Here is a 24,262-nt window from a genome sequence, read left to right on the forward strand (position 1 = left end):
AGCGGTCGACACCAGAGCAAAGTTTAGTGTCTTTCAGCACACCTAGCAGGACTGCTTGCTGGATTTTGGTCAGAGGTATCTCAACATTTCCCCTTTTAACATGATGTACAATAACAACAGAAGAGATTTCCAGCTTATCTGAACGATGTATGAACACGAAGAACACGCTGAACCGTCGTAAGGCAGAAAGCAGGTTCAAGTCTCCCTTGTAAGTTCTGTGGGTGTTTTGTTTTTTTTCTCCTTTTTGTTTTGTGATGAAGCCTAAAAGAGGTTTTTCAAACTACTGTAATAATTTCACAGCTAACTGGTCATCACCTTTCAACAGTGATGATGTGGAAATGTAGCTGGATGTTAGTGTTCTGGAAAAGAGGAGGATGAGGGGATACACTGTGCCTGCATCAAGAAAAACAGCTGTCCATCAAAGCAGGACACTGAAATGTAAAGGTGCACGCACACTTGTTATCTGATACTGGAAGTGCTGTGTCCGTGTGTGTGCGAGTGTGTGGGTGCACTAATTCATATTAGGAAAAAAAAAAAGGCAAAAGTTTGGCTCAGTGTTTCTTTTTACAAAAAGGATATGCTAAGTTCAGTTTTGTTAGCAAAACCATTTTATCCTCTTGAGTGCAGGAGCTCAGAGTTTCGTCCTATTCAGGGGGGCTTTTTTTAATCTGTCGGTGTGAAGTTTCATCTGATGGAGAGAGAATACGATGGTAACAACACCCACTGTTGTTCAGGGGAATACTAACACTCTTTGAACAGTCTGCTCATGCATCCTTGTGCGACAGCTATGCTACCGTGTTCCCTCAGAAGAATTACGGAGAAAGAAAGGCTTGTCCTGGCCGAGCCGCCCAGAGTCCCTTCGTCTTCAAAGGACGACCAGGACGGAGGAATCAGAGTGTGGGAGTTTGTTGTGTTGCAGTACGGCAGGCAGTGAGGGCCATGCTCAGCAGGTAGAGTAGAGGAGGACAGACAGTCATAAGAGGGCTCAGTGAGAGGAGCAATGTCTTAGTCAACTAAACGTTTACTGGGCCTTTCCATACCCACCACCCCCGGGAATAAGTGAAAAAGAGCCCGCTGTGTGTGCAAACCCCCGCCCGTGGTAATGTAACACCCCTGTGCTGCTCCCTCAGCCCCCTTCCTGAGCTCCACGCTTGGGGAGGGGATCCTCGATCAACACTTCTGGGCCTCCACTGGAGACATGGCGATGTAGGAGCCGTTCCTCATCGGCTGGTTGGCTTGCGTTTCTGACGGCTCGTCGGGTTTGTCGCTGACCTGAGTGTAGGCCGTGTCGTCTTTCACCGTCTGCACCGAAAAGTAAAAGCGTTAGTAAAACCATCGAAGTGGCACCGCGTCCGAATAATATTTTATACCGACATTAAAATGTGAATAAATGCTTTAAGTGAAATGTTCACAGTAAACCACGTCAATCTAAATATCAACAAACCACCACAGAAAACATTTAACTTCAAAAATAAAGAATTAATACAGTGAGGCGAGAACTCATAAAGGAATATCATGTCCCATAAAGTTAATTAAAAATGATAATAATCAGAGGTGATGGATAACAAATTAAAAAAGGAGAACAGCAAACAAGGCAAAAATGAAGACTTACAGTAAAAGAATGAAAAGCTTCAGTAAAATCAATACGTTTTACTTCATTCTAAAACAGAAAAGGAAAAAAGGGGGGTTACAGAAAATTAAAATTAGAACATGGTTAATACAACACTTTTCACATTGCAATTAAGCATGTTTCAACATTTTCTCAGCACTAAGCTAACAGCCTAAACTTTGATGCATGTGTGCACGTCAGAGGAATAGTTTTTGGTAAATATTCACTTTCTTAACGAGAGCGATGCCTCATGTCTGTATGCTAAATATAAAGCTACAGCTAGCAGCTGGTTAGCTTAGTTTAAAGACTGGAAACAGGGAAACAGCTAGCCTGACTCTGTCCAAAAGGTAACAATATCCAAATACTAGCACCTCTAAAGCACACTAACAAGCATGCTTTATCTTGTTTGTTCAAAATGTACAAAAACAAACAGTGAAAACAACAAATTTTCAGGTCAGAGCCACACTAGCTGTTTCCCCGTTTACTGTCTTTAAGCTAAGCTAACCCTATTCTGACTTCAGCTAACAGACATAAGAGTGATATCAATCTTCTCATCTAATTCTCAGCACAAAGGCAAATATTTTCCTAAATATCAAATTATTCCCCTTGACCTGATGCAGGTGACTGTCTGAACATTTAACAACCTCAACTACAATCATGTAAGGGCGGTGACGGTCAAAGTTCAGATCAACATCCTGTACTGCTAAAGATAAGAGAGGTGAACATGTGCTGTACATTTTTCTCAGGGTTACTCTGGTACGATGCACTTTGCTGCTCATTAGCACTACGCTGGCTCATAGCTGCACTGACCACAATGGAACCAAGAGCCTGTTTATTAACATGAGTGATCTGATCACAAGTGGACAGCGCTCAATAAAAGTGTAAACAGTCACCAAGATGCATTAGCTTCTTTTACACTGCCTGTTGAATGCGGGAATGTTACGCTAATTTTCCACCACGCGATTCTGGGTACGATCGCAGAACGGGGGGGGACAGAGTTGCCTCGCCTTTATGCCAGCAGCGTGATAGCAGAACGACCAAATTGACGTATGGGTAAAAAGAACAGCAGCAGGACAGATGTGACGTTTTGACGACGTGATTTGTGTGAAACCAACTGTCAGGAGATTTAAAAAGCAGCTTTTGAGGCCTTCTTGCACGTTTCCATGAAAAAAAGGGCTAAGAGTGTGGACGTAGTAACATTGCAGCCTCACTATACGCAATCAATCTGCATAAAATGTTTCGCCCTCTCCTGTCGGTTGTTTGTGCTGCAACTTTATTGGCTATCTTTATGTGAGGCCCGTTTGAATTTTTCACATTGTCAAGCCCTTTCGTTGCACGTCAGCTTGGCCCGCATCGCAGGTATCGCCATGTGCTTTGGGAGCAAATTTCTGGCACAGGAATAATTGTAGTGTAAGTGACGTAGGCTAAACACAAGTGGTCAACTGGTGATGGACAAAGGTTAGAATGGTGATGTGTCTGCTGTCCACTTTGGATCACAGAAAACTCATGTTAATACCAGGTGTAAACAGACTCAAAGGTCCAGAATACAAAGATGCATTGACTGTTAGCATGAAAAAAAAAAACACCATTTGATCCAGAATTGTCGGAAAAACTGCCCATGCCGTCTTCGCCGTGCAGCAATCATGCAACGTGTTAGTTAAGATGCTCGTAGCTTTGGGTTAGGCCTGCAGCAGCTCAATGTGGAAACTGTTAGCCATGCAAAAACCCACTTGAAAAACTGCAGCATTTACTATGACACATATTACCACTATCTATTAACGTTTACACTGTGAGCTAATGTCAGCTGGTAGCACACACGTTTCACACTGTGTGGATTAATAGTACTGTTCAGTCCACCGCAACACAGAGGGGGGAGGAGTCCTACCTTCTTTTGGCGGTTTCGGCAGAACAAAACGACGAGCACCAGCAGCAGGATGATGCCCATGCCAACGATGAGCAACGGGAAGTTTGACACAAGAGTCACAATGAGGAGCAGCGTCCTCATTTGGGATGCAGAATCATCGTCAATAGTCGCCGTCTAAAGTTAAGAGTTCATTATTGATTTGTGATTCACTCATAGTCATGAGAAAAGGTGCGTCTCAGATTGTACGGCTTAATATCCTCACCTCATTGACGAACATGATGGGGAAAATGGTCTCGTTGATGAACTTGGTTTTGCTGGAAGAGCAGAGCGAGAGAGACATGGAGGTCAGGGAGGACATCTGACTCAATATGTGGCCGAAATGAGGACACGAGTGTGGCAACAGGGAAGTGTGTCAGAGTTCGCCAAAGTTTGACTTACGGGAAGCCTGGGACTCTTTTCAGGATGATATTGAGCTGAGCTCTCTTGCAGGCACGAATAGGAACCCCTGTGGTCTGAAGCACAGAGATTAAAATACATTATTTTTTACAGCTTTTTACTTTTTAATTCTATATTTCTTACATAATGAAAGAAAAACCAATGTAAACTAAACTAAACTAATTAAATACAACTATATTTGTATAGAATGTGAATGTACAATCACATATTGATATACTGATTATATTAAGTTTGGCATGTAACTATAAAACTTCTAAAATAACATTCTTGGTGACCAAAACGCCTTTTAAAGCATGTTTTCTTTTCCAGCTTTTCCTCTTCTTTTATTCCTCTTGTATCTGTTTATTTTTATGTTGTTTAAAACCTGAATTAAAGCTCCACATGTCATTTGTTTTTTATTATCTGTTTAGAACTGCAATAAATAAAGTTTGGAGGAAAAAAGAATTAACCAGTGGGAAATAAATATATTTATAGCTCAAGGAGGCAGATATTTCCCCTTTATGGTAAACTATAAAAATATTACAAGAATGCTCAAACTATAAATATCATCATGTGTCAGCAAGCTTATGTTTGCACTCTAACTACATTTGAGTTAAGCATTAAAAAAGTTAACAAATATATCTTTAAAGCAAATTCTCTGTATAAATGTACGATCAAAACTAAAACACAAGAACCTTCAGTTCAAACAAAAACAAACAGAGCTATCAATACGAACCAAAAACACCTTTTGTAATTTAGATAAAGATGATCGTAAAGCTAAAGATCAAGGTTCGACACACATTCCTCTACATGACTCTCATCTGTCAGGATATTAATTATCAGTCATACCGGCTGCAGGTCGAGGTACGTCTCGTGTTCCTCCTTGTTGGGGCTGAGTCCCTCAACAGCGTTAATGTACTTGGGGTCGGCTTGGTAAAAGTGGGGGAAAGAAACCACGATGGGAGCACCTAGGAGGAAACAAGTGAGATAAACATGAGTGTTTGTATTCTGAGGTGACTCTAAACAACAAGGGTTGTTAAAAGATGAAAGAAACCTGAGATAAGATTAAAGATGGTATTTTGTAGAGATACAGATGTACAGGCACAGATGGGTGACAAATTAAAGGAAAAGTCTGACAGCTCAATTCCTACAGCGTCGATGCCGGCAGCTCTGTTTTGCTGTAGGGTGGCTTTATTGTTGGCATGGCGACATAGTAACATGTATACAAAATATATAATATAAATAATTATGCTTGTTATAAAGAAAGGGACCATGATACACTGACACAGCATTAATTAAAGATAATACAATGGCTATTTTCATTTTAAATTTTTTAATTAATGAGCAAAAAAAAAAAAAAAAAAAAAACACAATTATGGGTTTCTTCTGTTGCTTGCGCAGCCATCTTACCAATGACTTCTCACTCGGTTTTAAGTGTGCGTCTGAAACACTAACCTTTTTTCCCAACAAGAATCAGGACACCCTACCCCTAAATATGAGCACGCAAGACATGCAAGTGAAGAATTAATCCAACTTAAGGAAGGAATAGGAAGTTTTAGACCGATGTGTTAGACAGCGCTCTCCATCACCATCATCAAAGCACCAACTGAGGGAATATCTTTTGGAAGAACGGTGTTTATCCATCCAGTAGAGTTCAGACTTGTAGCATCGATGTCAAGACACAATGAAGTTGTTCTGGCAACACATGGTGGCCCAACACCTTACTGACACTTTGTTTTTTTTTTTTCCTTTAATTCGTCATCTGTCTGTATATCTGTAACTGATATAATCCAGCAGCTAGTGAGATAAAGTTAAGAATAGATAAAGGATTATCAGATAATGATTAGCTGACAGTACAAACATGAGGGTTCCTGCAGCAGTAAAACCCTTGTTTTACCTTTTCTTTTAACTATTTGGATTTTTCATATTTTGTGAACTGATTTAACTGTTTAATTATGTTGTGACCTAAAAGCAGCCAAATTTAAACAAATTGAATCTGGTGCCAAAAAAGAAACTATTTTTAAAAAACTGGGTCACAAGCAATATCATTTTTTGGCACTAAACTGCCACAGTGGATGTTTTTCAACATTTTTCTTTCCATTTATGTACAAACTATGACCGATCATAGAGGAAACACACCCAGCTCATTTGATTTTTTAACCACACGGCAGTTTCAGAAAGAAACCACTATGCACATGACACAACATAGGGCTCCGTCGTGATTGGCTCCCATAAAAGCACCACAAAAATCCCTCCAATCAGGCGCGTTCACTTTATATGAATCAGAGAAGCAGATGTAGACAGCCAATCAGGTTTCAGCACACACATCATCACATATATTTAGGTGTGTTTTTCTTCCACTATGACTGTATATGTTGGAAAAGAATTACTAATCTTAAATTATCTGCCTGTGAATTCAACGAACAGCTGCGTCCTGGAGTTACAGTAGCATATCTGTAGTGATACTACACTGTCCTCATGTGTCAAGCCTTATCAGAGCAATCACACTCCACTCAATGACCACCATAAAATACTTCAATAGCCTCCACACAGAGACAGCACAGTTAATCATTGAACCGTGTATTGAGTAAAAATCTGGCGTGCTCAAACAGTTGGGAATGTCAGATACCAGGCAGGGGGACGAGGCTGCTGACTGAAAGGACATTTTTTGGGGTTAGAAACAGGAGGGGGGAACTGGGTAACTGGGTCAGACTCGCTGGCAGAGAGAGTGGAAGGAAACCAGGGCAGTCCATTACCTTCTCGACAAACGCTGACTTTGAGCACCCCGGTGCCGAGACAGTCTCCAGCTGGCACACAGAAGCCCGCGTTCGTGGGGTTGTCTTTAGGGCTCATGAGGACGTCATTAGGGGGTGCAAAGCGGTATGCCTGGATGCCTTTCACCTCAACATCTTCCACGTAGGCTAGATGGATAGACCTGAGGAAAGGAAACAGGGACTACTTTAGGGAACACTGCATAATTTTTTTCCATCAAGAAGTTTAAATCAGGGGTCTTCAACATTTTTCAGGCCAAGGGCCCCTTAGCTAGAACAGATCAGAGTAGGGACCCCCAACTATATATATTGTATAAATATATATAGTTCCTTTGAGATAATTCTCTGAATATTTTCCTGTCGTCTCTCATTTGCATGTTCCTGTAGCTGCTAGGTTAGCAGCAGTTGTAGCATAACTAGGTGCATTACCCCTCTGCACTTTTACAGATGGTTTCTGAGGTGCACAGCGTATCTGAGTCTCCTGCTCAAAAAGTTACAGTTCAACATCAACAGTGCAGAGCACCACAAAAACTACTGCAACAGACGCTTACCGATGGCACAACATTTACTAAAAAATCTTGAGGACAATACAATACAGAAAAACAAACAAATAATCCAACAGAAAGACAAAATCAAATCATAGATGAAGATAAGTTGCAATGGTTACGCCAAATTATTTACAAAAATTCAATGAAATACATTAAATAAAATTATAATTATAAAATTACAATTATTCAAGTAATGCCCTTGTTTTTTGCTTGTGTGAAGAGGCCATGCAACATCTGGATCCAAATTTTGTCGCAGTGGATGGCAAAAAGTTCAAATATTTTAACTTTGAACAACAATGCCGTCCACCGTTACTTGTAGTCTCTGCTGATCTCTCCTAATTTTAATGTCCTGCGCTCATCCTTTAAAACGATATCCAGTTTTCTGTTTATCGTCTCCCTGATTCTTGTGAACACAGTTATTCTTAAATCTTGTGGCAGTTAGGACTATAAAAGCAAAAAAGTGTCATGCACAACACTATCATTTCCTGTATAATCATTCTTTAAAACCTCCCAAGTAAGTCCGACATGCTCCTGACTCTCCCCACGTGTGTTTGAGTTTATCGACAGCCTTATCACAAGTTGTAATAACCACAACTCAGAACCTTATCAGCACATTGCAAATGACTCAGCTGCAATTTCCTAACTTAAATGTCAATGGGAGTTCTGGTCCACGCCCTGCCGGGAGGCTTTGCCTGTAAACGAATGTACAACCACATAAACAACACGTGCATACCTGCAGAGATCAGCAGCAAAGATGTAGAGGAGCTCGTTCCTGTTAATCAGAGGGTGGAAGACCGCGCCGTCTGTACCGTTGATCATGTTGCTCTGATTGGAGGACCACCACGACATCTCCCTATTGGTTAGGAAGAAAACAGGCGACATTAGTGTTACAAAGGACATTTACTCAAGTGCTGCACTAAAGTATATTTTCAAGGTACCTCTACTGTTTTTATTTCATGCTCTTTCATACTCCTACACCTCTACAAATCAGAGGCATCTGTAATTTCTACTCCACTACATGTATTTTATATTGTATAAACATGTGATCAGCTCATAAAATAAACTGTATCAATAACAATTTAACCAAAAAATGAGCATCTAGTTAGGCTGCAATGAATTATCATTTTCATTGTTGACTATTTGATCAATTTAATCCATTTATCAGTAAAATACTGAAACATTATAACATCTCAGATTCATCTTCTGACTCTTTGGAATATCACATCACTCACAGAGGCCACTTTCCTGCAGTATGAGTGCATTTACTTTTGATTCTTTACATGGAAACTTTGCCACTTTTTTATATCCAATCAATGTTTATGTTAAATGGAGTCAGTTGAAGCAAAAAATGACTCCTGACCGAGAAAGCTGGACCTTTGTGCCAATATGTACCCGATCGTGTTTCGTGCAAGCCTTGGCTTCTCTCTGCTGCATTCTTTTGGGTGTATACTTTGGCTCAATTAAACATGGTTGAAGATCCCAGTCAGCCAAGACAGTTTTAAAATGTATCCTTCTCATCCATAACATCCTCTGCACTCATATTTTTAGCTGCGGTACAATCGAAAAAAAAAAGAAAGCTCTGTTCCTCAATGGCATATAGAGCACGCCGCCTGGCTACCAGGAGGCGAAATCCAGCCTGTAGTTCATCCTCTATTCAATTATGCCACCGTCACGTCAAATGACAGCACTGGATGCAGGAAAGGTAAGTTTGCAGTTGCAAACTTACCTTTCTCTGTGTAAAGCACGCACAGAGGAATTACTGCTTCAATTGACTACATTTAGACATCCAAATAAACGTGGAAAAAGGTGGATTTTACCTTTAAGTACATTTCTCTGCCAATAATAAAATATTTTTAAATAAATACAAGACTTTTACTTGTAATAGGATATCTTTTAAACTGCTGCATTAGTTTTTTAACAAAAGTGAAGGCTCTGAATACTTCCTCCACAACTGGAATCGACCTCCACCAGCTGATTTCACTCAAAGTACAAAGTCACTTCGGGTATCCAAACATTCATTCTGCAATCATGTTCTATATAAAGAAGGGGGCAAAGGCTTTCTGCTTGGACTTTTCGCGGCAGGTTTTGTAACAGCTGTGGGTGAATGTGAATATCATGATTGGGCGGAAGTAGAAGCCACGTGCACCATTGAGAAAAGCAGGAAAAGGGGAAAAAAATCTGTCTGATATGATTCTTTACCTCAGGCCGTTCCACGTGTCTATCTTGCCATAATCCAAGTAGTTTTCCTCGCCGGTGTGGAACACAAACTCTCCTTCATGGGTGCCATTTTTCTGTGAAAACAAGACATGGTTGAGAGAAAGCTGCTGTGACAGAAAACTGTTAAGGATACAGCTGAAACAGTGTTTACGTGTGTTGACAAAGGATGATGGGAATTGTGAAAGAAATACTGCTTTGTGTTAGTCATTAGCATGCCCCTTAGTGTTTTCTCTCAGCAGACTCTCACACAGTGAGCCATTAGTCACTGACTGAGGAACACAAAAACAAGAAATTAGTGGTTTTCTTGATGTTTGAGGCTGCAACTACATTATTTCATTGTCAAGTAAACTGCCAATTATCATCAAGAAAAATCAATTAATCGTTTTGTCTATAAAATGTGATCAAATTGAAAAACAATCCTTTTTTCTGCTTCAACTTTCCACAATTTAATGTCTTTTTTAATGTCTAAATTGCGTGTTTTGTCCGACCAACAGTCCGAATCACACAAATATACTTTTTTTTTTTATTATATATGACAGAGAAAAGCATCCAACTCTCACATTTGAGAGGCTGGATCTTTGCTTGAAAAATGACTTAAATAATTAGTTTATTTGCTGCTGATCAATGAATTGACTAATAGCTCTATTTGAACAAAAATGCTGCTCTCAGGATCACAAGGCTACTGCTGTCACGGCCTGTGCCAAGTTGCAGACGTTGCTCTATAAACAGGAAGTACAAGCGTCTTCCATCAGCATGTGGCTGATCTCACTTCTCTTGCCATAGGATGTGTCTGTTGTTTCAGTAACCCCTGACAACAAACACGCAACAAAGCCCTCGTAAGGTTTTTGCACGACATTAACGCCAAGCTTGCTTCTAAAAATATCATCAGGAAAGCGAGCAAAACTTTTCTGCTTACCTTCCACATCAGCCCAAAATATTCGTCCACCTCGGGCTTCATGGTGTGGACCTTTGTCAGGAGAGGGTCTTTAAAGCCCCACAGGACTTCGTGGACGGTGCGCGTCATGAACATTTCAACGCCCAGTGAGTTTACGTACATGGAAACGAAAGTTCGCAGGAGGAAGGAGTAGGAGTTCAGCTCGTTCATGATCGCCTGATGAAGAAAACAAAAAAGGAAAAGTTAGAGAATAAAAATACTGGCTCAGTTTCTTTTTGCAATACTTGGAAAATCTCATTGCTCCCTATTAGTTCTCCCAGCCTGTTCGCCTTGGCCTGACATGACTGTAGTTTGTATGTTCAAGATGTCACAATAAAACTTTGAGGACAATGGGATTGAGGGTGTCAAGGGAATCGTAAAAAACACATGCCTATCACATGACTCAAACACAAATGTAAAGGACGAGATTACAGGCTGCAGCGGGTCATAATAACAAACATTATCCTGTCCAGACACAATGTCTTACCACAAACGGGATGTTGACGGTCCTGACGAGGTCGACCTCGGGGTTACCGGCTGACTTCTCCGGCACAAACACAAAAGTTTTGGGGTTGAGGGCGTAAAGCTTGGTGCCGTTCTCCAGGAAAGTTATGTTCTCCCGCGGCCTGTATTCCCTGGTGTGGAAAGGACAGTCAGTCCAGATGTCTTTTGTTTTGTTTCACACAGCAGTAACAAAAAGATCCCACAAGAACCCGATGTAATATGTCATTCATTAGACAGGGCTAAAATGATAACCACGTTGCTTTTTCATTACAATATATTATTCACATTTACAGCTTGATGGGGCCCAACCATCCATGAACCTGCATATTTTCTAAACAAACCCATCCTGAACCACGACAGCGGTTTTAGGCCTGAGTCGATTAAACCCAAATGTCCACTACAAAATAAATAAATAAAGTGTAAAACATTGTTAGAAATTTGAGCCTTTTCAGTGCGGTAACATACACTTATGACATGAGGTGTGTTTGTAAATAGCGTCTCTGAGCAACAGGGTGCACTCCAGGGTATCCACACATTTTTATGGGCAAAATTTCCAGACTTTTCCATGACTTTTTAAGTATGTATACTAAAAGGATTTTTTTCTTGCCCCACAAAGAATTTCAGCTAGCTGGTGAACATTCATGGTGCTGAGTGTGCCATTCAGTTCGCTCTAACAACGGGAAAATTGGTGAAAACCCACACGATTCAAGCCTGAGGGAAGGATGAGAAATTATAGCTTGCTCTGGACCGAACCTGAACGATTAGGTCAGGCTAAAACGGGTTCAAAGCTCCAAGCTCTAACCTACCTGTAAGTATAAGGTCCGATCTGTTTAACAGCTGCCTTCCCGCCCGCCAAGAACTCCTCTGCATTGGTCACATTGAAGAAGTAATACTCCATGTAAACAGGTGGAGGCGGATTCTTCCACGATTCAAACACTTGGCTCTTCTCTGTCAAAGTGATTTCCTAAAAACAAGGAATACAAAAAAAACACATTATATTAAAAAAAACAGCAGCAGGGAATCTTAATGAGTCTGGAGACTTTTGGCACTCAGATTTTACACTTTTGGTAGACTAATGTTTTATTCACATTTGGCCACTTTCAAGGCCCTTTACTGATCTGAATGAGTGCCATCTGAGAGCACACATGGCGCTTTTCTGCAAGGAGCTGGTGCCGGGCCAAAAACCAAGAAACCCAGAGGGAAGCAGAGAAAAGTCCTTCATAGCCGCAAAAAAAAAAAAAAATAGTCAGGAGCGGCAGAATCTTTTCAGCAAAGACTGCATCCAGTCTCTGACCTCAGCAAGCCTGGGCAAGAGTGACAGTGGGGTAATACTCAGCCCACACAACACAGCTACGTGTTCCAATAATACCACAACAGCTTCTCTGCAGCATTAGCCATCAAACTACATGTCAGGTGACTTTTTCAAATTACGCAACCACAAAAAAAGTAGAGGATGGTATCACTCTACAGATGTTTTTCACTGTCATTGTGTGGAGAAAAACAAGCTTGAAAGTTGCAGCAGTTAACCTTTTGTGACAAAAAGCCGGGCCGCCACATGTCTGAACATGAGCACCAAAAACCATCATTCAGCTGTGGAGGAAAACAGCACAACCTCCAAGAACACACAGCTCACAGCATGTTGACTGAAGGTGTTTGTTATCGGGGGAAATAAGCAAGCTTTTCCATCTTCAAGGTGTATTTTTAAACCTGGGAAAGGATAAGTGACCCACTTCCTCTCGTGTCTTTTTCATACCGAGTTCCTGAAAACCCTCTGTCCCCTGAGTGCAGCGAGGAGCACTTGAGAGAAGCTATACATTGTTTCCTGCAGTCAGTCGCCGTTGAGAAAATGTAGTTAAGGTGTGGCCGGTACTTCCTGTTTGGGTTTCAAATTCCAATGTTCAAACATGTTTTGCTGTATATAGAATTGTTTACCTTGTTGTGTTGCATCATCTCTCCTTTGTTACTTTGTAAAAACTCATGTTAGATCTCAGAGGGCTCTAACCAAAATATCCACTTTGATAGCGTGAATGAAAAAAAGGTGAGAAGGTTCAACTGAGGGGAAATGGAAGATTCAAACACACTGTAGCTGAGCCAAAAAAGGCATGGAAAAAGGGCTAATTTGGCTTATTTAGGAATACAAAGTCAGCCAAATTAGCCCTTTTTCCATGAATTTATGCAGGCTACAGTCGGTCATAGCATACAAATGTGTGATTATGATCTATAGTCGATCCTGATGCACTTTGGACATACAACAAAAATTATTTGACCTGGGCGGAAACTTTTGACTAATTACCTTATCAATAAATGTGCCACCTAAGCCCTTCATTGTTCAGTTCGTGAAACAGTAATACTCAACTTTCAACCCATGACAGGGTGCCAGATTGCCGACCAATTACCCCCCCCCCAAAAAAAAAAACTTTATTCCAAACGGGATTTTTTTGGTACTAAAAGTGTAAATGCCAGAGTGCACAAAAAAAGCATCAAAATTGAACTTTGTTTTATTTTAAAAAAGTCACAGAGAGGATTCCCTGGAACCCAACAGTGGTGGGAGCAAATTATTTATATATTTATTATTAATTTTTGATCATTAATGGCCCTATGCATTTTGTCATGTTGCAGAAATGTCCCCTGCACAAGGTTAGTTAAATATCCCTGCTGTAAAATAATGAAAATTGCACATCTTATTGTCTTATTTCACCACACCCACAGTCCAAAACCCAACCACGTTCCCTTTACAATGACACAAATCATAATGAATGAATTAACTGACTGTTCGGTGCAGTCCGAGAGGGGGTTGCTATCATGTTTAGCACATTTATAAGCCTATAGTGTTCTTTGTATGTCTGTTTTCTTCATTACTAAAAATAAAGAATTACAGATGTTGCATTGCACAATCACAGATTCAACCCAAGAAACCATCCCCGTCGAATTTAAGGACTGAATTATCAGTTGGGTTAATGTCATCGCTGCGTATCTACTTCCAAAAAAATGGACCTTGGTGTATTTAAGAAGTGGGATTCTCCTGAGTCTTCAGGATCATTTACTGTGCCTCTTAATTAAGAGCTGGAGTGAAACCAGGTGATTCAACAGAAGTGAATGAGCAGCTTCAGGACGTGCATTAAACGTCATGCCAACCCAGCGGAAAGTACCTAATTTGTTCCCTTTTAAAAAACAAACTGCAAACTGTCACTTTTGAAACAGGCTTCTGCCTCGTTTGGCTCTTCCCCTGCAGCGTAATGTGTGACTGTAGCCTGCATGAATCCCTGTGTTTGCCCACCTTGAACAAAGGTCTTCTAAAAGACCTTCATCTGAGTTATATGGACATCATTTATCTCCCAGAAACAAATCTTGATCTGTCACTAACAGAAAAACAAGCGAGGGACAGAGTGGAGAGGGTTGTCAGTGTGATGAAAATACTGTTATTCATTCGCTAGTGGAAACGCTGAATGAGACAGAAGGACTCAAACTCAACAAGGTGAACTGGTCCTTAGCCAAACAGCTCCAGGCACAGCTCGTGAGTGGTGTGACAAGATCCTGCTTTGAGCAGCACGAGGCAAAAAGTTAAAAGGAAGAGCACATAATTGTAAACATAAATAGCAGTGCGTCACTGTGAGCTTAAACATGCTGTGTTTTACTGGCATGACCTTGTTCACTAACACTTGAGAGTCACACTACCTTGAGGAGTCTCAAACTGAGCTGGGAGGAGTGGCATGAGTGGGTGTTTCTTTTTTAGTTTCTTGTCAGCGCAGAACAACTTGGGATAGGCTGAGACTGAAACAACAACAACGAGGTTGCGCGCTCGCAGGCAGAAATCTTGCCCCCGAGGCCAAGAAGTCTGTCAAATTCCTCGCATGGCTTTAACGCTGCCTCCCTCCACACCCAGCTCGGCAGACATGCAGAGTCTGTATCCCGGAGGTAGCTCGTCCCACACAACTCAGCTGCATCATTATTGCAGAGAGAGCCACATTCATCAGATTAGGTAGATTTCTGGAGTCAGTTCAGTATATCCGGGGCCAGACTGCGGCTAAAGAGGATTAGCTATGCTGTCATTTCATGTAATCACCGGCCAAATCAGAACTGTGTCCCCCGTTGATGAACTTTGACCAACTCTTTTTAATTTGGGTCCCCTGGGACGGTGCCGTGTCTCAGAATGAGACACAAATGAGCCCCCGACCTAAATCTAACCGCAGGAGGGGAAAACCGTGTCAGGGAGGAAGCTGTTTGTGAGTCCCAAACTTGGACAAATAGTGCGTCGAGGGTTTTTTTGCTGAGCTTTTTTCTAAAGGTACACTTTGAAAAAAGGCATTTTAAAGTTGGGCAGAGCATCCATCCCAGGGCTTTGGGTCAGTAAGAGGAATGTGAGGTCTGCAGGGTGGGATAGGGTGTCAGTTGCCCCCGCCCCTCACCCCGACATGCCCTAACCAAACTAGGGCACCAGTCCCTAGAAATGTAGACACGTCACTGCAAACTACTTTTCCATGTTAATTTAAATCAGAAAAAAAATGTTTAGCCTGATTCCAAAGGTCAACTTGCTTGCTAAAATGTGTTGGTTTACTGACTTACACATAATTAACTCAAGAGTTGCAATCCAGAGTTGCAATTTTTTTCTAATGCATTTGAAGGACACTCGTAATTTTCTCAATAATTTTGCCCTTGAAACAGCATTTATTTGGATTTTAGACTTACAAGGACACATTAATGAATTAAGACCTTTTTTTCGGGGATTCATACAAGCTACAGTCACACGAAACACACAGTTACATGATTATGAATTATATACTTAGCCCTGATACCATCTGCACTCATAACAATAATTAATTGACGTGTTAAGGACTGCAATTTATGACTAATTCCATTATCCATTAATCTGCACATAATTTTCTGATTTAGGCTCTTTATTGTTTAGTGTTCATTCTGTAAAAAAAACTTTTAGCCCATAACAAGGTGCCAGATGGGCACTAAAATATTTTCTAATTCATAATAAAAATAAATTGATTCATAGTAGTATTCCTTTTACACTTTAAGTAAATCAAGTGCAAGAGTTCACAAAAAAAGCATTAAAATTCAACTTTGTTATTTAAAAAACAGCCAAAAGAGGACCCTATGGGCCCCTGGCAGAGGTCCCGGACAGGGACAGGGATCCAGTGAAGGAATTTTACAAGAATCTGCAGGGTTACGGGGATTTCTGATGCATTTAAAAGGACACACATGTTGTATTGTCACTGGTTTTGCGCTTAAGATAGCTTTTATATCACATTTTGTATGCTTATTGTTTTATAATAATTTAATGCAGATTTGTCTGGATTATACAGGTTGCACGTTTCACTGTGAGAGAGCTGGACGTCTGCCACTCATCCTCCTCTCAGCACATCATGTAAACTAACCACAGATACAGCACTGGAAGTCCCTGACTTCCCTGTCCACTCACCCAAGCTCCCTTCCCCCATTTCTCCAGACTCCCTCCCCCCTACCAGCCCACCATGTCCCTGCTGGCTGAGATTTCCACAACTACTACCACTACTACTACTACTACCGGTAACCCTCCCCAGCATAGTCAACCCTCATGAAGTCAGTATATCAAGCCTGTATCAACAGAAATGTTTCACCGGGTCACAGTGCCGGGCAGATTTATCTAAGAGCTACAGTATCAGGCAGCAGAGAACACACTGTGCCTTTTTCTGATTTCTCTATACTCCATTTCATTCAATAAAAAAAGAAATTGAATCCTGTCATGACTCCTATGATCATCAAGGAATGTGATAGGAGATGGGAAATACCATAAAAAGGGGGTAAGGTCATGATAAAATCACCTCTGAGAGTCACACAGTTATAATGCCCCTTATGGGAGTTAAAGGGGATTTCTACCTGGAGCGAACGGGTTTATTTTTACTTTTTTTTTACGTTTACATGCTGATTAATCATCAATGCAAGCTCGAGGCTGCATGTGATGGGACTTGCACGCTGCACAACCTCGGATCATGCGGATTCATGAAGTCTCATCGCGCTGCATGCACACTGCAGCAAATACACATTCAGTAAATTGAGACAATTGACACACCAGGTGATCCTGTGACCGTGCATGTACCTGAAGTGAGGTGCTCAATGCGCATGATTGACCACTGCAGATGCGATCACATTTAAATCCCCTCAAGTGTGACACATGGAAGAAGCGCGAAAGGAAGTTAAACATTAAAAGCAATTGATTTCTTTTTACAATAAGAAAGCACAGCTTACCTTTTTTAACCGGCTGTGGATCATTGTTTGGAAGACTTGAGCCACGACCAGGGCGATCCCCACTATCAGGAGGTGAGCGCACACGATCCCGGTGGCGTAAATGGCACAGGATCTCCGAGTCATGATGCCGGGGCGGATGTGCAGTCCTCTCAGGTCAGATATATAAAAAAAACTTCACTGAAGTCGGTGATAACTTCCCAATAAAAAAAAATAAACTAAAGGTAGCGACGTCGTGAGAGCTCGGACACACCGTCTCCTGAACAGCAGCAGCTGGGCTTCAAACTTCTCTCTTCACCGCCCCGTGGAGTCTTCCCGGCGAGGCTGCGGGTACAAAAAATATCAAAAATGTTGGCACTTTTCATCAAAATCCGAGATAATAAAGAAAAGAGAGATAGATGAAGGAGTGCGCTGCTCGGAGGCGGTGGTGAAATGAAACAGCAGCTCTCAGCACATCGTAGAAGAAGAGCTGACCACCTCCTCCCCTTCCTCTACGCATTAATGAACTCGGTCAGGCGAAAAGCGTCGTTTTGGGGAGGCTGCATGGGCGGTGGGTGTGTGTAAAACAGAAATAAAGGGCAGTGATGGGGCTTTGCTTACATGGCTGATGTCACCTTTAAAAAACATTGTAAATCAACTTTTAAAAAATCATCTTTCATTTTTCGGTTTTTGACTTATTCTTATTTTAGGTCTTTTTTGTATGTTTTTTTTGTTTTTATGTAGCTATAATAACTCCAGGGTCATGGCTAATCAACTAAAAAATATTTCATTTTTATTCCCATTGTTTTTTGTTGTCTTTATTTGAATTAATTTCCTTGTTTCTTTATTTCTGTCTGTTTTTTTGTTTTTATTTGGCTGTAAATAACTCAAAAGACGTGACAAAAACATCTTTTATTTTCCTTTTCTTTTTTTCCATTTTTTGTCTGTTTTTTGTACGCTGTTTGATTATTATTATTATTATTATCATTATTATTATTATTATTATTATTATAAGTCTGCTTCTTTGGCTTTAAATGACTCTAGGGCGCTTTTTTTACACTGATGCTTCACTGGTCTGCTCATGTTTTACTGGCATGTATGAGCAAGCAAGAGGATTATGAATGAGCATGCTCTTTAACATATTTCACCTGGCGACTCTTTAATGAGGTTACATGGAGTGTGTTTGCGCACGTGCTTAGTTAAAGTTATTTAAAATGACACTTAAATTTAATAACATCCCATCATGCTGTATTATTCACTAAAACTGAGGGGAAAAAGTGAAGTCTGGGCAGATCCTTCACCTTTTATAAGAGCTCCGCTGTCTCACCTCATCGCGTCTCCTTAAATAAGCGCAGCGTGAACATGAATAATGTGCCATTCAGGGAACCAACGATCGTTGACGCGAGCCCTTTGTCCGAGCAGCTCGAGCTCTCATTGGCTGCTGCCCTCCCGGACCACCGTCTCGAGACCACCCCCTCGGCGCGCTGATTGGTCAGACGCTGGTGAGTGCGATGCTGAATTTGATCGACTGATTTCGGGGCGGGGCTCTTTTAAAGGGGGAACCGGCGGCGTGATGCTGTCCGCCGGCAGAGGGGATGTGCAGCGGAGCCCACTCTAACCACACATGATGTTGTGGGGGGGAAACAGAAAAATGTGGCTGATTAATGGCCTGCAATATGGTCATCACGAGGCGGACGACCGCGTAATATTGACAAGCATAAATCACATGTACACAGGAGCATCGAAAGTCCTCTACATGGAGAGAAAAAAGTCAGCAGGACAGTGTATCTGTCAACAGAGATGTTGACAGTTAAACTGGATTTTACCTTGAGACAAGGTGTTAACAGACCATAACAAATACACTTACTATTTACCTTTCAAGAGGATGTCACATGAAATTATGTCTTCAGTTTAAGAAAAAAAAGTCAGAGGATGTGTAACTGCAGATCTGCATGCACAGGATGTTGCACCACCTTATTTGGTATGACATGACATCGCTTGTTGGAAAGTAAAAAATATGTTCTATCCAAATGAAATCCCCCCCCCCCCCCCCTTTCATTACGTCTTGACAGCACAGGGATGCAGTAATATTAGGCCTACATTAGTGGGCATTTTCTCAGCCAGTTTCTTCCTCTGAGTGATAACAGCCAATACTTTAGTTATTTTGAAAGTGAGATTTTACTGTGTTGTGTTTCATCTGACCTCCCCTCACTGCTTTGGTGGAAAAGCACTGGAAAAAGGTGATGTCGAGTCATTTCTCTGCACCACTTCATATTTAAAATATGGTAGCGTAATAAAGCAATGTAAAAGTCCTAAATAGCCAGCCTGTTCTGAACTCGACACATAGTGCCGCTCTGTCTGTGCTTTTGGAGTGAGTGTGCAAAGCCAAAAGGCACTTTTCACATGTGCATGGGACAACAGCAGATGAGAGCGTGGCGAAACAGAACTGGGCACGGTGTTGTTAGTCGCCGGTGGATGGTCGGACGACACCTGCTGCATCCACATGATACACACACGGGCAGCATCGCTTGAAAATGCGTCCAGATGTAACCTGTCGCCTGTGACTTTGTCACCTAACCCTAACCATCTGTGCTGTTGTTGCATGTACTGTTGTTGCCTAAAAACAACCACGTGACACATCATTCCATCGTGTGGATTTATTGATATATCCACTGAGGACATCTCCTCCACAGTGTAAGTATTTTGGGGAAAAAAGTCTATTTTTTGGCCCTATGGCATCACCTGACATAGCCAGAAGTTTTAGTTGAATGGTTTGGCCACTATGTCAAATTGGTAATACTGTGAGTGGTGATTTGGCTATAATTATGGCTATATAAGGGCTAGTTCACCCTCTGAAACCTGAGCAAGTCTGATTTATTTAAAAAAACATTGGGAGTTGGCAACAAGCAACACAAGACATGGCCCAAAATTTAGCAAAAAAATTAGTAAAAGCCTCACAAGAAAATTGCCTGAAAATTAGTGTAATTAGTGTTTCAAAGAGACTGAACACAGCACAAGAAAACTGATGTTGATCCAGGCTTCAAAGGGTTAAGGGTTTGTAGTGAGAAGTTGTATGATGTCCCTTTCAAAATGTAAGTCTATGGAAAAAATGTTTTTGAGCAACATGGCATCAGGTGATGGACCCGGGAGTCATAATTCCATGGTATGGCCACTGTGTCAAATTGTCATCAAAGCCTGACGCCGTTCTTGGGGGCTTGCTCTGTTCCCAGACACACAGTCTAATAATATGTCCGTTTGCAGCAGTCATGTAAGATGCAAATGTGGATGTAGTAGGTTTCACAATAACGCTCATACATGACTGGGCACATGTTGTTCTGCTTTTACGAAAGCAGTTCCTTATTGCCAAATGTGTTCTCATCTGTAAGTTCAATGCTTCAAGTGAGTGATGGTGTAAATTCTCAATGTAAAGTGCAGAAGAAGAAAACAGCAATGACATAACTTTGCAGCCACACTTGAAAAAAAAATCCTCGTTTCAGCACAGCAAACACGGATCTGTGCAACGCAGCTGCTGGTTGGACAATTTTCTCAGAGCTTTGATATTGATTTGTGATCAAAGCACATTTTTCTGTGCTCATTTTTCACAATGATTTGGTTCAAGTAGAAGTGGGAGCACTAGAGGAGTGATACTTTGTTCACGCTGGTTATGTAAAAAGTATGAAATGCCATTTAGATTTCTTTGAATGGGAAAATGTAAGCATGATAATGTCAGAATGTAGTGCTGCGCCAGTGGGTCTGTAGCTGCTGAAGCCACTTTAAAAAATCATTTTGGAAAAATCACTTAAATGCAATCTAAAGCATGTTGAAATTAACCCTTTGAAACCTACATCAACATCACTCTTCGTATGCTGCATTCAGACGCCTTTCACAAGTATTTAAACCTTTGAGTCCTGAGCAAATAATTTTGATTTCTTTCAAAAACATGGAAAAAATGGTAATGAGCAACATGGTAAGAAATTTCTGGCAAATTGCTAGAAATAAGTAGATTTAGAAAATTGTTTCAAAAAAGTTAGGGTGAAAATGTCAGGAAACTATTTTTATAATTAGAACAATAAAATATTTGAAATTATTTTACATAATTATTATCATTTTAAGCATTTATTTTTACATTAGTTTTTTTGTTTTTTGTTTGTTTTTTTTTTTACTTTTTTTGTTTTTATTTTTGTGCTAACTTTCGGGCACTTTTCTTGTGCATTTGACTAACTTTATGGATCATCTCTTCCTAAGTTTCTCATTGCCTTCTTCTTATGTTTTTGAGAGAAATCAAGCTAGTTGGTAAGAAATATCCTGCAATCTGAAAGAACTATGTAATTTAGAAACTTATTTCTAAAACATTAGGGGAAAATGTCCAGGGAACTATTTTATATATATATATATATATATATATATATATATATATATATATATATATATATATATATATATATATATATATATATATATATATATATATATATATATATATATATATATATATATTAAAACTATATCACATAATTATTATATTTAAAAAATTTTTTTAATTTTTTTTTTTAGCTTTTTTTAATTTCTGGTTATTGCTGTTTTACTTTTTTTTGTTTTTGTGTGCTCATTTTCAGGAAATTTTTCCATGCATTTTTTGCTAATCTTTGGGTCATTTGTTCTTAAGTCTCTCAGTGCCTTCTTCCTAGGTTTTTGAGAGAAATCAAGCAAATTTTCCCAGGTTCCAAGGGGTTAAAGAAGGGCCGCACCTCAGTTCTCAGTCTTGTGAAGACTTGTGAATGTGCTACCAGAATTTGGTCGAAATACGATCACATTTTAAGTGTCACCGAAGGTCAAAGGTGACATTTTTCTGGGATTCTTTGGTGCCCTTTGGATTCTTTGGCATGGCACCAGTGTGAAGCTGAAACAGGACACTGGGAATTGTGAGCCACCACCATCCTTATTTACAGACAACAACAGCTGCTTATCTCAAGAGCTTTTACCCAGAATGCTAGCCGACGCGATGCTGGCTCAGATAAGACGAAGGAAAGAAGGCAGGATAAATCTGTCTTTACTCCCCATTTCAACCATTCATAGATTGGCCTTTCTCAGTGACTGGGGTCATTCAGGGTTTGGTTGGTGGCCAACAGGTTAGGATACATCCTGACATAAATTATTAAGCAAAAATGGTGGGACTGAAAGGTAAGCAAGGTCATGCAGCTACCGCTTTCATAATCCATTCATAAATAAAGCAGGACAAAGGCCTACAAATTTGCCTCAGGAAGCGATATACATCATATTGTTTGATGTTGCTTACTGGAAGGAACTGCCTGGGCTGGACTCTCAGCGTTAATGTAATTGAGTGTTACCTCATTGTGCTCAGCCTTATAGCAGTCCCAGAGGATGGGGGCGCCAGGAGGGGGGCAGCATCTGTTCAAACAAGAGAAGTAAAAAATGCTAAAGAAAATCATCAGGGGGGAAGGATAACAGTCAAGTAATGCAGCAACATTGTTTCTGCCAAAAGAAAGGGCGGGAGGGTGAAAGAGGGGTAAAACAGTTCAACCTTTGTAATGGTTTCTTTTTATGTTTGGTCAGCAGAGCGACACTGATTTTTTTTTCTGTTTTTTTGTTGTTGGACTTGTTGGAAGCTGAAGACACCCGGCTTTGAAGGCCCACACAAAGCTATTTGATGACCATGTCTTTTATGTGAATATCTCCATGTACAGCATCAGGAAAGGGGTTCATAGTGAGAATAAGGCGAGCATTCATGCATACCACAACAAGGAGACTTTTATACAGAGGGTAAATAATTTTTGACGACTACTTCCAACTAGTGTTTGTTTTCTGTACAAATCATTCATTGTGTTCGACACATTTTGACCCCCACTAATAAAAGAAAATGCACCAATAGCTTTGGGTTCGCACTTTGAAGACATGGATTGAGTGCAAATGTGGCTCAACAGCAAGCACATTTATTTGGACACAAATGTCCATTCATGAGTTTGGGAAAGAAAGTATTCTCTGAATGTTTCGTGCATTCTGCGCAGTCAGCTTTCTGGAGTGATAATACTGCAAAATGGGTTACGTGCTTGGTCATGTGGGCTTCACATTGTGTTTAGGAGTAATTTCAAGTCACCATCCTCGCACGCCCAATAATTATAATAAGAGTTCAGTCGAGAGTGAGCAGAAAGTTGTTATCTTGTTAAGAGCAGTTTGACTGCAGTCATGGTCATAACTCAACAGCAAAACTTATTTGAGGTTGATGGGTGGTTTGACTTTAAACTTTGCAAAAGCCAAATGTAAACACCTCTAACCTGATAAATAAGATAGATAGCAAATATCACACACAGTATGCAAACATGTCCTTCAAATTACAATTTTTCAGACTGTATTCATCTGCAGCACTGAACAAATAGGACCAACGCCCCTCCTCACAAAGCTTTCTGAGGTCATGATGTGTGTCTGCAAGGCAATGAGGATAATACAGGTGTGTTTGAATTGAGACAATTACTAATATGAAGACTATAAGTCTACAGTCATGCAAACAGCTCTGTGAGGATCTACCAGTTAAATGTTAACACCAGTATAAACATGCTCACAATGAAGATGCTAACATGCTGTTCAGCAGGTTTAAAAGTTCACTATGCAGAATTTTTCCTAAAAAAACAATGTATACACTCAAACAGAAGTAATCCCTCTAAATCATCACTTGACCCACTAGAAGTGTGTGGCATTCATTCTGTTGGCACCATGAATGTCTGTCCAAAATCGTTTAGTAATCCAACCAAAAGTTTTCTTAATATGTCAGTCTGGACCAAAGTGGTAAACCGAACAAGCGACATACATCACCATCACTATGGCCAAATGCCATCATGGCAAAGGAGTACAAAAGCTATAAGTGTACCTAGAGTTAGGAATTTTTTGTAAAATCTATGATTTCAGCACAGACAACATAAGAAAATGTTGGCAATATACGTTTTTGCAAACCACAAATATATGTAATTTCCACATTTCATATGTATCTTATCAGCATTTCTAAAGTGACATTATATACTGTAAGTGGACTCTGTAATCAGAAATGCAGACCACTGTCCGAGATGAACAAACAGCAGAACTGGTTGTGTTTTAGCGCATCATAAAAGTGTTTCCATCACTGTTTCAGGCTCCAAACGTGGGTGTTTTGTAGTGACC

General features: G+C 40.5%; 1 protein-coding gene across 3 annotated transcripts; it reads right to left on the bottom strand.

Moving 5' to 3' along the window:
• Positions 1–666: 666 nt before the first annotated feature.
• On the bottom strand, positions 667–23,275 carry scarb2a (scavenger receptor class B, member 2a). 3 transcript variants are annotated; one of them, XM_042487701.1, is made up of 14 exons: positions 22,441–23,275; positions 17,117–17,437; positions 11,689–11,846; positions 10,866–11,013; positions 10,361–10,555; positions 9,427–9,518; positions 7,961–8,080; positions 6,665–6,843; positions 4,758–4,876; positions 3,912–3,985; positions 3,736–3,787; positions 3,495–3,647; positions 1,613–1,660; positions 667–1,302 (listed from the first exon to the last, which is right to left on the bottom strand). In XM_042487701.1, exons 2-14 carry the CDS (start codon positions 17,237–17,239, stop codon positions 1,171–1,173), a joined length of 1,593 nt encoding a protein of 530 aa, XP_042343635.1. In that variant the 5' UTR covers positions 17,240–17,437; positions 22,441–23,275; the 3' UTR covers positions 667–1,170. The 3 variants fall into 3 exon arrangements, with proteins under 3 accessions (XP_042343635.1, XP_042343634.1, XP_042343636.1); XM_042487700.1 differs by lacking the exon at positions 22,441–23,275 and having other exon boundaries at positions 17,117–17,617; XM_042487702.1 differs by lacking the exons at positions 1,613–1,660; positions 22,441–23,275 and having other exon boundaries at positions 17,117–17,617.
• Between the last annotated feature and the right edge of the window lie 987 nt (positions 23,276–24,262).

The sequence above is a fragment of the Plectropomus leopardus genome, chromosome 6, assembly GCF_008729295.1.
Source record: "Plectropomus leopardus isolate mb chromosome 6, YSFRI_Pleo_2.0, whole genome shotgun sequence".
Taxonomy (NCBI): Eukaryota; Metazoa; Chordata; class Actinopteri; order Perciformes; family Serranidae; genus Plectropomus; species Plectropomus leopardus.